A 17,457-nucleotide genomic window follows, 5' to 3' on the forward strand; every position below is an offset into this window, starting at 1 on the left:
TCGGGACATGTTGTGTGCACACAGGGACTGCAGGGGCTTCGGGTCAACTGGGAAAAGAGCAAGCTCCTCCCGGTTCAGAGCATCTCTTTTCTCGGTTTGGAGTTGGACTCAGTCTCGTTGACAGCGTGCCTCACAAACGAGCGCGCACAGTCGGTGCTGGCCTGTTTGAAGGCATTCAAACAGAAAACAGCGGTTCCACTGAAACTCTTTCAGAGGCTCCTGGGGCATATGGCATCCTCAACGGTGGCCACTCCGCTCAGGTTGATGCATATGAGACCGCTTCAGCACTGGCTTCAGACTCGAGTCCCGAGATGGGCATGGCGTCACGGGACACATCGCGTGGTCATCATGCCGGTCTGTCACCACCTCTTCAGCCTTTGGACCGACCTCACATTTCTATGGGCAGGTGTTCCCCTAGAGCAGGTCCCAGGCACATTGTGGTCATGACAGATGCCTCCATGTTGGGCTGGGACGCCGTTTGCAATGGGCCTGTGGCTGCGCTGGCACATCAACTGCCTCGAGTTGCTGGCAATTCTGCTCGCCCTGCGGAGGTTCCGGCCGTTGATCCAGGGCAAGCACATGTTAGTTCGGACAGACAACATGGCAACGGTAGCATATGTCAACTGCCAAGGCCATCTGCGCTCTCGTTGTATGTCACAGCTCGCCTGCCGTCTCCTCCTCTGGAATCAGCAGCACCTCAAGTCGCTGCGAGCCACTCACATCCTGGGCGACCTCAACACTGCAGCGGACGCGGTGTCACGGCAGGTTACCCTCAGGGGAGAGTGGAGACTCCACCCTCAGGTGGTCCAGCTGATCTGGAGTCGATTCGGACAGGCACAGGTAGACCTGTTTGCCTCCCAAGAATCCTCCCACTGCCCGCTCTGGTATGCCCTGACCGAGGCACCTCTCGGTATAGATGCGCTGGCACACAGCTGGCCCCCTGGACTGTGCAAATATGCATTTCCACCCGATCACTCAGGCTAGGGCCCCCTCTACTAGGCGCCTGTATGCCTTTAAGTGGCGTCTGTTCACTAAGTGGTGTTCTTCCCGACGGGAAGACCCCCAGAGATCTGCAGTCGGATCGGTGCTTTCCTTCCTGCAGGAGAGGTTGGAAGGGCGGCTGTTCCCTTCCACCTTGAAGGTGTACGTAGCCGCTATAGCAGCACACCATGACACAGTGGACGGTAAGTCCTTAGGGAAGCATGACCTGATCATCAGGTTCCTGAGAGGCGCCAGGAGGCTGAACCCCTCCAGACCGTGCCTCGTTCCCTCATGGGACCTCTATGTAGTTCTTCAGGGTCTACAGAGAGCCCCCTTTGAGCCTTTGCAGTCAGCTGAGCTTAAGGCATTCTCCTTTAAGACTGCCCTCCTGACTGCGCTCACTTCCATCAAGAGGGTAGGAGACCTGCAAGCGTTCTCTGTCAGCGAAACGTGCCTGGAGTTCGGTCCGGGCTACTCTCATGTGATCTTGAGACCCCGACTGGGCTATGTGCCCAAGGTTCCCACGACCCCTTTTAGGGACCAGGTGGTGAACCTGCGAGCGATGCCCCAGGAGGAGGCAGACCCAGCCCTGTCGTTGCTGTGTCCGGTGCGAGCTTTACGCATCTATTTGGATCGCATGCAGAGCTTTAGGATCTCTGAGCAGCTCTTTGTCTGCTTTGGTGCACAGCGGAAAGGAAGCGCTGTCTCCAAGCAGAGGATGGCCCACTGGTTCATTGACGCCATAGCTATGGCATATCACGCCCAGGATGTGCCGCCCCCGGTAGGGCTATGAGCCCATTCTACCTAGGGTGTAGCGGCCTCCTGGGCCCTGGCCAGGGGTGCCTCTCTAACAGACATTTGCAGAGCAGCAGGCTGGGCAACCCCCAACACCTTTCGTCCCGTGTAGTGGCACGCAATTCAAGCGGATAAGTCCGGGATAGCCGGCCGGGTGTATCGCTTGCACATAGTGCCTTTCACCTCCCCTGAGCTGAAGACGTGCGTCCCAGTAGTGTTCACAAACTATGTTCCCTGGTTGACTCCGAGCCCTGTGGCAGTCGAGTTTTCGGAGAGACTCGCTGCCAGCCCAGTACACATGCTAACTAAAAGCCCTGTTCTGGGGTAGGTGCTCCCCATGTGGCGGTTCCCTGTTGGTATCCCCATGCAATGTATATTTTCCGCTAATTCGTTTCCCTGTTGGCAAACTGCGTCTTCCTTGGGCAGAGGCCCCTCTGCCACAGTCTCCATGTTTGTAGTAACTCCTTCCCCGTTGGGTAGGACCTACCATGAGACTTCCCCACATGACATACTTCCGACATAGTTCGGCAAGACCATGTGACGTATTTCCACTTAAATATCCCCCCTCTCTCTGGGCAAGGTGTGGTCTCCGCGGTGTCCTCCCCTTGGGAGGGACACCCCCTGACTAGACCTGGTCGGCCCAGTCAGAAAATCCCCCTTCTTTTCAGGGAGTGGAGAAAAAGAAGGGGAAAAGAGGCCACGACTGGACTAGCCTGTCTCTATATTTTGGGTAGTCGACTTGTCCCCAAATGGCCGTTCGACACTCATAACTATGTTGGGGGAGGTTACGTGTCAGCCTGGTGCGCTGGCTACGAGGCACACAGTTGTCTGCCCGTCACACCGCCAGTTCACGTAACACAGTTCAGCCAGTTGCGGCATTTTGTATAGGGACCCCTAGTGTCGATATCGACACAACGTCGAGTGAGTGACAGATAGGGAACATCATGGTTACTTGCATAACCTCCGTTCCCTGATGGAGGGAATGAGACATTGTGTCTCTCCTGCCACAACGCTGAACTACCCGCTGAAATGTGCCGGACCTTGTCTCGGCTCCTCAGCATAAAACCTGAATGAGTAATTACACACCAGCTCCTTTTATACCTGTATGTCCGGGGGAGTGGCATGCAAATACCACTCACCAATTTTCATTGGTCTTTTATCAAAGACCAGAGGTGTCTCGGGCTCCCAAGAGTGACCCCTAGTGTCACTACATCGACACAACGTCTCGTTCCCTCCATCAGGGAACGGAGGTTATGCAAGTAACCATGATGAAACAATACAAACATTATTATCAAGAATAAGATTTTTGCCCTAATATCAAAGTCTTACTAGAAAAAAAGAAATGATGATCCAACATGAATTTTCTTGATAAAAAAATATGATCGTGCCTGGTAACGTGCATGTAAAATGGCTAGAAATAGCATTTTAGCTCAGCGTAAAGCTGACAATTTACACAAGGTTTATTTCTATTTCTTCTGCTCCAAACTTACTCAAACTTACTTCTCTGTCTGCTCGTATGAATGTAACACATCATAAGAATGTGTTTCACCGCTGTTCAAATGCACTTTGGATTGCATCATTTATATGTATAAATGTTTTCCATCTGAAAGGACTAAATATTAAATGAAACAAATGACAATAAAATGCAAAGTATTCTCTTCAGTAATCAAAATACTTTTTGAATGTAACTGTATTCTAATTATCAATTATTTAAATTGTAACTATAGTGGAATACAGTTATTTATATTTTGTATTTTAAATATGTAATCCCGTTACATGTATTCCGTAACTCCCCAACCCTGATAAAGAGTTATGTGGATAATCATGTGTGTTTCTTTTTCTCAAGGGAATAAAAAGGGTCATGTAAGGGCTGCACCTCCCTTGCCCAAAAAGGTGGCGGTGATGGCCTGTATTTTTCCAAATTCCCCTGCTGGAGCTGCTGACCTGGGCTGGCTGGTTGGTCATTAAATGGCAGGGCAGCAGTGTAATTGAGATGAAGCACACCTGGACTTTAATGGCTCACTCACCTGGTTCAACAGCCCCTCCGTGTACATAGCACTGCCTACCCTGTCACTCTCACTGTGGGACTGAGCCGCCAACAGCATAAACAGCTCTGTCATACAGACGTTAGTTGACCTTTTAAAAGTATTTATAAAGGCGTAACAGGTCTGCTCTCCTCCTCTGGTAACTCGTTGTTAGAATTATGATTATCTGAAGTGCTTGACCTCTCATTCACCGGCCAGATTTCTATCCACAGTTTTGAGTGATTATTTGAAACTGTTCAACAAACTGCTCATAATAATAATAATTATTATCTTTCACAGATTTTACAAACATTTCCCTAATTTGAACTCTTCTGGGGATTTGTAGTGTGTTTATGCATTATGCAAACAGCATGTAAAACAGGTTGAAAGCAAAATTAAACCCACGCTGTGCAGCTCTGGAATGGATTTTTTAAATACAAGAATATGTTCAAATTAATCACTCTTGATTTCCTGCACTAAAAAGTAAGACTAATTAACAAATGATTAGCAAATTATACAGAATTATAAGATGTTGGCTTAATTAGCATAACATTAATTGCTTTGTTGTATAATACCCAGCTGGCTAATTGTTCTTTCTCTCTTTTCTCATAATTATTACAGAATCTAGGTGAGTGTGGGGTTTTCTCCACCCCACTGAGGGGTTTTGAAGCTCGTGGTTATAGCTGCCGGTGTATGAAACATTCACCTGATAATGCTACTGCAAGAAAGTCTCCAGTATCCTGACCAGCAGAGAGCTTCACAAATCTCTTTACATAACACAAGTTTCTTCATCACAACTGTGAGTCTGATTTCAAGAAACTGAAACATTATTTAGTATTGTTGTACTGTCACAACAAAGACACAGTAAAGAATGCTGTCCAAGCCTCACACCAAATCTACAATCATGGGGCCTTATCCATGAAAGTTGAGCAGAACTAATTTCTGTTACAATTGTTTGCAAAATGACATACAAAATAACATACATTGTCACATTCTGTCATTAAGAATTGAGTCTTGCTAGGACTTTGAAGAGAGTTAATTGGCTGAAAAAAGTTGTTTTGGGTATTCTATTCAGTGCCTGATAGTAAATCCCTTATTATTGTGTGAGGATTTATGTTGGCCTAATCATGAAACTACATCAATTAATGTTGTGTAAGCTACAGTTGTGGCCAAAAATATTGGCACCCTTGAGCAAAGAAGGCTGTGAAAAATGTCTTTATTGTTTATCTTTTTGATCTTTCATTCAAAATATTCACAAAAACCTATCCTCAAATGAATATCAAACAATTGCGAACACAACACAAGATTTATAAACAAAAAAAGCATTTCATCATGCATTCCCTACGATTCAAATATCATACTGAGCTAACATATCCAGCTCAAGTTCTTCATGTAATTAGATCAAAACTTTTAATTTAATGCTATATGGTAATCCTGCATGTACAGCACTGACTGTATTTATGTGATCAGCTATAAGAAAAATTATTAATATCCTGGAAAGTGTGAATCGATTGGACTGGCCAAATTTAGACATTTGAATAAAAATTTCTGCCACAGCATTGTAGACAAACATTCTTTTTTACATACTATAATCAATTTAATTATGGAAGGAACAACACATTTTTTAGAAGATCAAATAATCCATTCAAATTCAACTTTCACATTCTAAAACTTGTGGTAATCAACATTATGCCACAAATGCTGTTGATTGAGTATAAATTCTATTTAACCCAGAATATACTGTACCTTAACTCTCTTATGTGATTTATAAATGAGCCCTACCTTTGATCATCCTGGACATTTTTGACCGGAAAGAGCAAAGGTGTAACTTTTTTTTTTCTTTTTTCTTTTTTGATGATGATGATAATGATACCATTTCTTCTTCCCTGAAGTAATAACAATGACATTATGCACTTCTTTTGGGACTTTTATGCTATTTTGATCTTATTTACATGTACATTTCTAAATTGTACCATTAATTTGCATATGCAAATAAGCAAATGTATTAAACTTTAGTACAGTAACATTTCAATAAGTTGAAACATGAAGAAAATATCAGAATGTGACATAAATTGGAGGCAGATTGCTGCCATCTGGTGAACAAAATATAAATAACATGACTTGAAAATCATGTTGTGACAATAATAGCCAGTAGATGGCTGCAGAGTCTCCTGAACAGTAAAGCGTTTCACCATGGTGCTGCTACAGAATGAACTGTGAGCAATGCTTGACGAGGCCACATTTATAACTTAGAACTGTGATAAAATGTCTTAGTTTCCATAACAGAAAGATGCAGTGTTTTGTCTGGAAGGTGAGGCACCTGCATCTAAGCGTAAACTTTCCCACAGTGGAAAAGGTACAGTACACTTTTGTACATTGTGGTTACTCAGAATTTGTTCTTTGATCTTTGTTCTCTCTGTGTGTGTGCATGAGTGTGTGTGTGTTCGGCATTCTCCCTTCTGGCTGTGTTAGTCTCGCCCATTTATTTTTGTGTGTGTGTGTTATGTTGTGTGTTTTGGCTCCTGGCTGTTTCAGTCTCACCCATTTATTTCTGTGTCTGTGTGTGTATGTGCGTGTTATGCATTGTGGGTGTGTTATTATCTCACCCCCCTTGTTTCTGAGTGTGTGGGTTTAGCATTGTTTTTGATTTATAGGTTTTATTTGACAAATAAAAAAAAAAAATGCTCTGTGTTATAGTCTCACCAGTTCATTTTTGTGTATGTATAAGTGTGTGTGTGAGTGTGTATGTTTTGCACTATGGATGTTTTACAGACTCGCCCTTTAATTTCTGTCTGTGTTTTTCAGCATTGTGGCTGTTTTATTGTATTTGACAGATCAAAAAAATGCATTATGGTCAATGGTCAGTCAATTTTGACCTCAAAGACAAAAGGTGTAGATTTTTTAATTTTTTATGACCACTAGGGCTGAAACGATTAGTCGATGTTATCAACAACGTCGACAATAAAAAATTGTAGACAAAAATTTAGTCGTCGAATAGTTTCATCTCATTTAACACAACATGAGATCATTTGAAACGCTAATGATGACATGGGAGAGCAGCACTTCAGCTCGCGCTTGATTGAGCAGAGGAAGAAAACACAGCTCACAGTCCAGACACACTCCAAACTTTCCAAACAGATTAAGTTGATCTAAATTGCATCATAGTATGAGGGAATTATAATACAAAAATGCAAAATAAGTCAATACAGATGCAGTGCTGTCTTGACATGAAATAAAGCAGAGCCGTACATGGCGTTGTGTAAACTGGCATTTCTCAATGCAGTCAGAGCTGCTTATATGAGTCACGTGAAAAACAGCACAAATTCAGTTTCAAACTTCTCCCTCGCATGTGCTTTCTGCAGCTAGATTATAACGTGATGGATCACGATTTAGTGAATCATAATATATGTGTCACGGTGTGTATCTTATTGTGATAAATTTGGCGATACGCAGCTCTATTAAGAAGAGAGAGCTGGTTTTTGTGAGTTAAAGATGGAACGAAATCAAGTGAACAAAAAGGTGAGAGAGTTTAGTTATTATATAATTATACAATGCAAAAAAGAAATTGTTTTTTGATTTGTCTTTTTTGGTTTGTTTTCCCATATAAATATCTAAATCTCCTTACGTACATTTATTTTACATTACATTTATACTGCAGAAGAAAAAATGTTTTCAGAGAATGTTGAATATAATATTTATTATTTAAATATTTGAAAATATCTAAAAATCCTTAAAACAAGATATATTTACCTGAGGAGCAACGTATTAGATATTTAGATTTGCTTTCAGAAAATGTATCTTGAACATAAGTACATTTTGTCTTTACTGCACTGGCAGAAGTATAAACAAGTGAAAAAATACACTTATATACAAAATACACTTATAGGCCTATTCAAGATACATTCTCTGAAAGCAAGTCTAAATATCTTCTATGTTGCATCTCAAGTAAATGTTTATTCTTATAAGGATTTTTAGATCATTTTAAATGGAAAACAAGACAAAAACACTTTATAACAATAGGCAGTGATTTTTGCAGTGATTTTTTAAAATTAATTAAACAATAAAAATCCAAGTATTTTTTCCCCTTTAATTCAGTGAATGTCATTTATAGGTATTTTAAAAGATGATTTTGTTCTCTTTATTGTTAGTAAGCACGTTTAATTCAACCTTTTAAGTCGAGGCACAAGCTGAATAGTCGGTTAAGAGCTAATGATTAATCGTTGTAATAATCACCCGAATAGTCGAATAATCATTCAAATAATCGTTAAATTAGTTGATTATCAAAATAATCATTATAGCCCTAATGACCACTTAGACTTATCGAATCATGACCACATTTATTTTGTATGTTCAGATGGCAAGTGGAGAAAAAGTCACCAAGTCTTGTACCGTTCAGATAAAGGAAACCATTTTTACTAAATCAGCAAATGTGATACCAGTCAAAAATGACCGTAGACCATAGGAGGGTTAATTTAAGATAAATTTGCAACCATGCTACTTCCCTATTAAATTCTGTCTGTGTAATATGGGTGCACAGTCTACTTTTATGATACTTTTGTGTCCTTTTTTAAGCTTTAAAGTGAGTCTCTATCAACTGCTATTATGCTATCAGTTAAATGGATATGGTAACACTGTATTTATGTGATCAGCTGGAATTAGTAACAGACATTTCTGATCAGGCATTACAAACAACTACCCAAGGGGAACAGGATTTATTCTTCATGAGGAGACTATTCTTCATGACACCCTCTCAAACCATGACAAAACAGTACACTATCTCATACATTCCCAATGAATTTAAAACAAATTACAATCTGTGCACTCTGTATGGAGAGATAGTCAAATGTGACAGCTTACAGAGGCTATCCTGTGGGTCAGTTTCCACATCTCGCCTGTCATCTGGCCTTTTTGAAGGCTCACTTTAACGATTTCCATTAAATCAGGGACAACTTCTAAATGGCTCCGTCTCACCCTTTAGCCCCTAGGCCAAACCTAGGGTTGCTAAAGTTGTAAAGGCATAGGCAGGCTGCTAGCTGATGCACACAGATGCATCACTATAAACAGTAGCTCAGAGGTCACCGCTTGCTGTAGCAAAGGCAGTGCTGCATAAGAAAGCCCTGGACCCTGAAGCCACAGGACAGGGAAATAAATAGTAATTGCAAAACAATGGTTAAAAGGCTCCTTGAAATGAGGAGCTGCTGTACTTTATTTTACAGCAACGGCCACAGGGTGAGAAAGTTCTGCACTCAGGTCTCATTGAGACTAAAGATGCATCTGACTAATCCAATCTGAATAATGTTTAATTATTAGCACTCCTGAAGGGGAGAAATGCGTAAGGGAAATGACCTATGAGAATAATGCACAGTCAAACGAGGCATTTAATTAAAAACAGTATGAAGAGCACTGCAGGAAAATAGGACTTCAAATCGTCTTTTTATTTTCAGTAATTAGGTGTGCAAATGTAAGCCAGTGCATTTAGGCACGTGCACATCAACAATTCTCATTTAAATTAACAAGTCATGAAAAAAAAAAAAAACACTCCTCTTAACATGTCACCCAGCTTTAGGGCTGTTTTTGGGGTAAGAAAACACACACACACACACACTCCTGAACAATTCAATTAGATGTGAGCTGAAGCTACAAAGAGCACATTGAGGTGAGTGTGTTTGTCATGCTCTATAAACCTGGTGAGAAGGAGGGGATGTTGTGAGATCAGAGCAGAAGAGTGGGATAAAGAAAGAAAAGGCATGGCAAAAAATCACAGAGGAGAAAGAAAGGTGCCAGGAACAACTTAGGATGAGCTAAGAGAAGGTTGATTATGTTGCAGACGAGGGGTTGGGAAGACATTACAGAGAATTAAGGAATTTAGAATAGGCATCTGGGGCCGGTTGCACCAGCTATACGTATGTTACAACTTAGCCTAGTTGTTACGTAAATGGGCACTAAGTCACAATTTACACCCTACTAAATATTTGAGCGTTGCACCATTAAACTTTGGTAGGACGTAACCCTACGTTTAAACTAAATATTTACGGAAGCCTCCGACCAGGAGTAACTGATGGAATAAAAAAGCAGACTGATATTTTATGACATCAGTGAGCTCATGTTTTGTGTGACAGGCAACAATCCTTTCGACATACAGTATAACGTTGACATTTACACTCGTTTACATTTACGAGAAAGAAAAAAAACCTTACTTTTAAGCGGCTCTTCAGTATGAAACCATTCAAACGGTGCAGTTTTCAGGGTGTGTCGCTCAGTGTCAAGTTTCAACACATTCAAAATATATATAGGATATTAAAATGAATAAATGTCTATTTTTCCAGCCTGTTGTATTAGTATTTATTTATCACCCCTTATTTATTTTAGATACAGTTATATATTGTTATTTACACAGGGCAAATATACTATTTATTAAATCTATTTATTAAAACTTTACGTCCTAACTTACATGAAAACTTAGGCACAGCTGGTGCATCCCTACCCTGCTCCCTTGGGAAGAACTGCAGTCTAAAAGGAGAAAGGGAAGTGGGTCAGATGCATGGCAGAGCAGACTGTCTTGTAAGCACTGAACACGAAAAACTCTAAGACCTGGGCAGAGATGTTGCAGTGCAGTTGAAGATTATATGGGCCAATAAGCTCTCTGATACTGAGGGGATTCCATAAGACACCATGTGGAAGATCCTAAAATACCCTTACATTTTCAGTTTTTACAAATGAGCATAGAGTGACGCCAAAAGTATTTGGACAATTAAACCACAGTTTAAAATGTATACATTTCACACACACACTTTTTTAGGCATAGGCATACATATCACCAATAGATTGAACATTGCAATTTAAATAGATATAATAAAATTTGCAAAATACTGCTATATGCAGGAACGTACTCTTTCATGTCTAAATATTTTTAAGACTCACAATAACACTGAAATCCTCTTTGAAACAATGATAGTGAAGATTTTAGTTTTAAGTTACTTACTTTTATGAACGCAAAACTTTCCCAAGTAAAATTATTCAATAGAAACTGAATGATTCCATCTCTAATAAACTAAATAAAACAACTTTTTTAAAACCAATTATACACATCAAATTAAAAAGTGATAAATACACAAGAAAAGCAGGAGATCCATCGTTGACAATCAGAGAAAACAATGACTAAATCAATATTAAATCCGCTCTTGTTATCGTCTCGTCCGCCATTATTTTTTTGCCGGCAGGAAACTCCTGTATGCTGTGATTGGTCAAGAGGATAAGGAGCATGGACTGTTGGGTAGTAGACCCACTGTGGAGCTCAAACCTTCTGAGTGTCAAATGGGACACCCTACGGTCTCGTGGACTTCGCGGCCACACGCATATAAAGGCCATCTAGTGTGTCATTTGGGACAGGGCCGTAGCTACCATATTTGATTTCAGAGCTGTTTACAGATGTTATTAATGATTTGATTTGACTCGAGAGAGACTATCAACTTAAAGTCTGTTCATCAAACAAAGTGACCGTATGCCTTCAACAGACTTGGAATATGACGCATTTGGGTGCTTTATTAAGTGTTAACGTGAGTCACTATGTAGTGCCATTGTATTGAATTTAGCCAATGGGATGTTCATTAATTAATTTCCTTTGTGTTCTGCAGAAGGAAAAAAATGGGTATGGTACGGCATAAGGGTGAGTAAATGATGACACAATTTTCATTTTTGGGCCAGCCATTCCTTTAAAGAAGCTTCAGGTCTAAGAGGTATACTATTGTGGATCTCATTACAAAATAAAGGTCTAAAAAGGGATCTGCTTGTCTGACTCTCACATATAATGACTCATTTCAAAAACAGGTTTTTCCAAATGGCCAAACCTGCAGCACAAATAAATTCTGTAATGTACTTTCTAGTACTGAATGTAAGTCCAACACACTTCTGATTCTAATAGATTATGGTAAGAGATTTGTTATAATTTGTAGGCAATACAATTTAATAGAAGATGCATGATCATGTATTATAAAGATGAAAAACAAAGTCACCCAAAATGGTTGTGAAAAGCACAATGAGTAGAAATAGTCATCTCATCTTGAGCTGTCTGCGGTCATCACCTAGGTTAAGGGTATTAACATTTTCAATTGTCAGGATTAGAAAAACCAACAATTTAGAAAGAAAATTTACCGTAATAGTTTGGGGGAACAATGGAATGGATTAAAACCGATTAAAGCAAGTAAATAAACTCTCCATTTGAAAATGTGCTAGTGTCCTCTGCTGGCCAGAAGGGGAACTGCTGATAAATTTTCATCAGGATCGGATTGGATGACTTTTTACTGAATTGCACCCATCCAAAGGTGCAATAACTAAAAAACAATTTTTAGTTATTTTTCTTTCTTTTTTTACTCTTCCCCTCCCTTCCTTTTTTCTGTAATTTCCCTCCTTTCTTCTTCCCATTCGTCTTATCTGCCTCCTCACTTGCCTTGGCCGCTTGTGCCCGTTTTTTCCCCAGAGGTGTCCGGCTGTACCATGCCTGTCAACACAGAAAATACAAACATGTACAACCAGTATACATGGCTATGACTGGGTTTAAGACATATGTCTCTTCAAAATACAACAACAAAAAACTGACCTTAAAAGTCTCTTCTTCTTCCTTGTAGACAGGGTCTTGCCTTGCAAGAGGGGGGATGAACTCCATAGCAGTGAGGGGTCTCTTGGTCTGCTGGTCGAGGCGGAAAGAGCTCAGGACATTCTGGATGGCCAGAAGAATATGACCTTGCGTGTAACCATCCGTAACCTTAGCTAGAGAGCTCAGGTCCAGCTTGGGGCCCAACTGAGCACCTCTTGCTTGAAGCATCTCCTTCCACAGAGCTAAACATAAAGGAAAAAGCTGCTTTCAACATCTTTAAATAATATACACAATAATGCAGATTTACTGTAATAAACTAATAAGCAGATTTTGAGAACAGAACTGTAAAGAATTGTTAAGAACTATAAATGCCTCAACAACTTGATCTGTGAAAACAATATCAGTATGAAACATGAAACAAAACAGAGATTTTTACTTACTAAGTCTTGATGCATAATCTGGTCTAGGGATCAAAATGATCTTCTTGTAAACCTTACAGAAAGGTTTGATGTCTGCATCAAAAGGTCTGCGAGTCGTCCCGACCACCAAAACACGGTCCGCTGGCTTAATAGATTTCAAGACCTTTGGCAGATCTTTCTTAAGTCTTTTGGGCTCAATCTGGAAATTAAAGGAATAAAGAAAATGTGCTGGACTAAAGAGAACACAACCCATGAATCTTAGAGGATTTTTCTTTTCTTTTTTTTTTTGTGGACAAGGTATTTTCATCTTTATCCACAAGAGGACAGCAGAGGCCACCTCCTCACTTTGACATCAACTAAAAATTGCAGTTTGCACTAATTGGGTAACTACAGTATCAGTGAAGGAGTAATCAAAGTAATAAGGTCATTGTGATGGTCTAGAATTAGATTTGTATGTGTAAATGGGTCCAAAGTTGTGTGAGCTCTGTGTGTTTATTCAGTGTGTTAATGACTGTGAGTGTAGCTGAAGTGATTTCACATAACCCTGTTAGCAGACAAACCTCTTTCTCCAGCTTTGGAACTTTCTTGTAGAATGTTTTCTCAGCATCACCAATCCAAATGATTGAGGGCTGCAGCTGGCGAGCCACCTGCCAAAACAGCAACAATGTTCGTCTAAAGCTTGCCAAATGGTACAAAAACACAAACAATCATCAGCTCATTCACAAACATTAGGGTGACGATATGTCCTCTTTTTCCCGGACATGTCCTCTTTTTCGGACCTTAAAAAAGCGTCCGGCCGGGATTTCTAAATTTGCAAAAATGTCCGGGATTCAGCTTTAGTTGCATTATGATGTCTGGTCTAATACTTCATTGTGTGTGCATGCATATTTGCATTGCTGTAACCCCTCTTTGTAAGTCCCGCCTTCTCGCACACCAATTGGTCGATTATAAGAGGCTTGCAGCAACTATTGGCCAAATTCCTGCCTGTCAGTCTCTCTGTGAACGCGCGAAGCACTGCTGTGTTCGGCATCAAACTTGCTTGACAGTATGACAGCTGAGTGGAAACAATGCCCAAACGAAAGTGCAAATTGACAAAAGATTTGCACAAAAAACTCTCATGCTTTCATCCCGGTCGAGATCCGGGGGAAGCAGAATGTATGACACATAAAGCTGGCACATGTGTCAGTTGCTAATAAAGGTGCAAGTGATTTAGAAGCACACATTAGCTCATAAAGCATAAAGGGTCAGCAAAAGGTGAAAGTTCATCAGGTAAATTAACGGACTACTTTTTGCGACCAGGTAAAATTGTTATTACATTGCTTCATTTTCCATGGCCATTCAAAATAATAGTAATAGTAAATGAAAGTACACTCATGGCATCAACTATTTTATTTTAGTACATGGACATTCAAAAGAATGTTTTTTTAAATTTTATTTATATACAGTATATTTATGTTACGCTAATAGAGTGTCTTTTTTTACTGTATTAAAGTTTGCATTCATAGTAATAGGTGTCCTCTTTTTGGAAAACCAGAATATGGTCACCCTAACAAACATACACTTATTGGCAAGAGCGGAAACAACCCCCCACCCCCCAAAAAACACATATCACATTAGTGGAGTGAATTCATGCTATCATGCATGCAATCGACTAATGTTTAACAGAGTTTTCTGATAAGCCCATGTAACTGGTCCTGCTCGACACGCTCCGAGCGGGATTCAAACCAGTGTCTCTGGCATGGGAGGTGGGCGTACTAATGAGGAGGCTAAAGACTACAGACTCAAGCATCAGTCGCTAATGTGCCTCTTGGGGCTAGGGGAGTGAGGTTTACACACTACACAGCTACCTACCAGCTGTGTACCGTTACACTCACATAGATCCACAACCTATGTTCCTAACACTATGTTTATACAAAGTGATGGAATGGCTTCAGAAGACTCGGAATATGACTTCTGAGTGACAAGGACTACTTTTGGGTGCTTTTTTACACTTTAAAGTGAGATGGAAATCAGCGATCGCAACATTCGTAAAAATATATTTTGTGTTCTGCAGAAGAAAGTCATATCCGATCACATCATAAACAAAGCATTTTAGGAAACAGTGTCTAGTTAAATAGAGTTTAAAACTTAGAATAACATGTTTCTAGACCCCTGTATTCAGAGTTTCACTGGGTTTGAACATGTTTAAGTCCTCATCTTGAGCTCTCTGCAGTCTGTAAGTGTGGTTTGTTGCCTTTACAGCTGAGGGTCTATACAGCTAGATTTGTGCTTACTGCCCCCTGCTGAAAAGATGAAGGTGTTACTTCAAGCTTGAATTGCTCCAATGGTAGGAACATTTCTTATTATGGTCCAGGGGCATGCTTATTTACGTTAAATTTAAAAAAAAGTTTTTTTTATTATATAATGAATCACACTAAATTAACGCATTAAATCAACAGCCCTAATATATATATATATATAAATATGTATACAAATATATAAAAAAACCTGTGTTCCTTCACAAATTACTTTAATGGAAGTTTAAAATTAAGCAGCTTTCACATGACTTGCGTCAGGGTATCAATGCTCCGCTCAGCACCGTTTTGCCCTCCACATAACTAGCATTGCAGATAGTGTCATGGAGTGGGAATTTTACAAGTTTGCCAGGCTAGAAAATGGGAAAAGTGTGCACATTAATCTTTGCAAAAATGTATTCAGAAAAAAAGTGGAACAACAACTACTTTAATTGCATAAAGTAATAAGAGGACATGTTTAAATTAAGGTCTTAGTGTGTTCTTGGTGAATTTAATTAGTTAATATAACTGCAGATCTGGATGCACAGAAATTAAAAGGTAAATATTTAATAAAAAGACATTTAATATCTTTTCATAAATTTTGACAGTTTTTAAATATTGTTGCTTTGTACTCTAAAAGACATCACAAGTGAGGCAAAAATGTGTTTGAAAAACACTTTGTGTAAAGTAGGACTTTCTGCAAATTCCTGCACATAGGCAAATTGTCCAGTAATCATTGGCTGTGGTCAACGTCAGTGGGTAAATGTTAAAATTGTTTGAACTTTACAACACTTGAAAGAAGTGCAACCTAGCACCGGGGGCAAAGCTGATGCTTCACTCCATAGATTTCAAGGTAAATGGCAGTGCTGATGTTAGTCATTTGGAATTTTTTAGGTTTAACAGAGAGCCCTGCAGAGGGGTGGGAAATTGGGGACAGGATTCATCTAAAATGTTTGAGCAAGCAGGAAGTTATGCTGACACCTGTTTTTAATCCCAACATGCATTAAGAGAGGTGCTGAAAGACCCAACATCCAACACAATGCTAAACAAAGAATCTCAGAATCCCCCTGCGTCATCCTGCCTTGTTTATCTGCTGTGCCAGATGCACTCAAGCACAGTTCTTCAAGCAGATCCAAACCTGGTGTTATTGTTAACACAACCTTCATTGATATTATCTCTCTATTTGCAGGGATATATAACTAAAGGAAAAAGGTAATGTGGGGCAAGTTTTTTTTTTTTTTTTTTGGCGTATTTATGCTAGTCAGACCATTTCTCATAAGAAAACCATAATATACAAATCCTGACATATTACTCCATTTCAGAACATGAACAGATGATCTCAATGAAAAAGCCTTTCACAATCTATGCGCAGATAATTTTAGACACCAAGTGAATTTTTAATTGGCTTTTTACTTTGACGTGTACCTAAAAGTGAATTTGAACTCTGTTGAAGGATCTTTCAACCAGATATGTTGATCCTACAAGGTTTCATGTCATGTGGAGCTAAAAGATGCTCAAAGAATTTCAACATTTCACTTTCTTGGAATCTTGGCTCTCTGCTTTCCATGTTCTCAGAAGGTATTTTCAGACGGGCGTCAGATGTTTTCACCTCACCTTAAAGACCATGTGCAGGAGGTACTGCAGTCCGCTCTTGCCTGGATATTTGCCAGCTGTGGTTGCGGGAGAGAGGTCGAATAGGTTTGCCCCAGTCTCGGTGCACAGGGCATGGACCAACATCTTCTTCCCCACACCAGCAGGCCCGGTAAGCAGCAGAGCCCGGATCAGGGGGCCTCTCTCATGGACACACTGAGAGCCTATAGAAACCAGGAGAGGGGGAGAGACTGTTGAAAACCTGAGGCATACAAAACAGTCTGGTTACGACTGTAACCTTGGTTCCCTGAAAGCAGGGAACGAGACACTGCATCAGTAGCTGACAATATGGGAACTCCTCCCAGGAGTGATGATCTCTGAAGCCCTTTAAAATCATGACAATATTTTGTGTCATCGCAAGCATATAAACTGGAGCACAGAGCCATTTCATTAGGATTTTTTGACTGAGGGGAAGAGAGTGCATCTCTCTGTCCCTTAACAGTGAGAAATCAGTAGTGTGGCAAGCATGTGTAGTGTCTTGTTCCCTCCTTTTAGGGAACCAAGGTTTCAGGTGTAACCAGACCGTTCTCTTTCAAGAAGGTCACTTCAACGCTGCGTCAGTAGCTGACGCCATGGGAAATGTATACCATCATGCTGTGCTACTGATTTACACATACAACTCAATGCCTACTAGCCAGTAGGGTAGTTAAAAAGGCATTGACAAAATCTCCCCTTCATACTGACAAATAGGAACGAAAAGAGAGAAAACTCAAACCATTCAA

At 40.3% G+C, this 17,457-nt stretch overlaps 1 protein-coding gene across 1 annotated transcript in view; it reads right to left on the reverse strand.

The window, feature by feature from the left end:
* Nucleotides 1–8,583: 8,583 nt before the first annotated feature.
* The window catches only part of iqca1 (IQ motif containing with AAA domain 1), an 85,015-nt gene continuing 76,141 nt past the window's right edge, over nt 8,584–17,457 (reverse strand). Inside the window, exons 15-19 of the mRNA XM_051706001.1 lie at nt 16,700–16,899; nt 13,373–13,459; nt 12,834–13,011; nt 12,397–12,635; nt 8,584–12,297 (exon numbers count right to left, since the gene is read on the reverse strand). Coding sequence (XP_051561961.1) covers nt 12,145–12,297; nt 12,397–12,635; nt 12,834–13,011; nt 13,373–13,459; nt 16,700–16,899 — 857 coding nt within the window. The 3' untranslated portion in view covers nt 8,584–12,144. The remainder of the gene's footprint in view (nt 12,298–12,396; nt 12,636–12,833; nt 13,012–13,372; nt 13,460–16,699; nt 16,900–17,457) is intronic.

This window comes from Myxocyprinus asiaticus, chromosome 9 (genome assembly GCF_019703515.2).
Source record: "Myxocyprinus asiaticus isolate MX2 ecotype Aquarium Trade chromosome 9, UBuf_Myxa_2, whole genome shotgun sequence".
Taxonomy (NCBI): Eukaryota; Metazoa; Chordata; class Actinopteri; order Cypriniformes; family Catostomidae; genus Myxocyprinus; species Myxocyprinus asiaticus.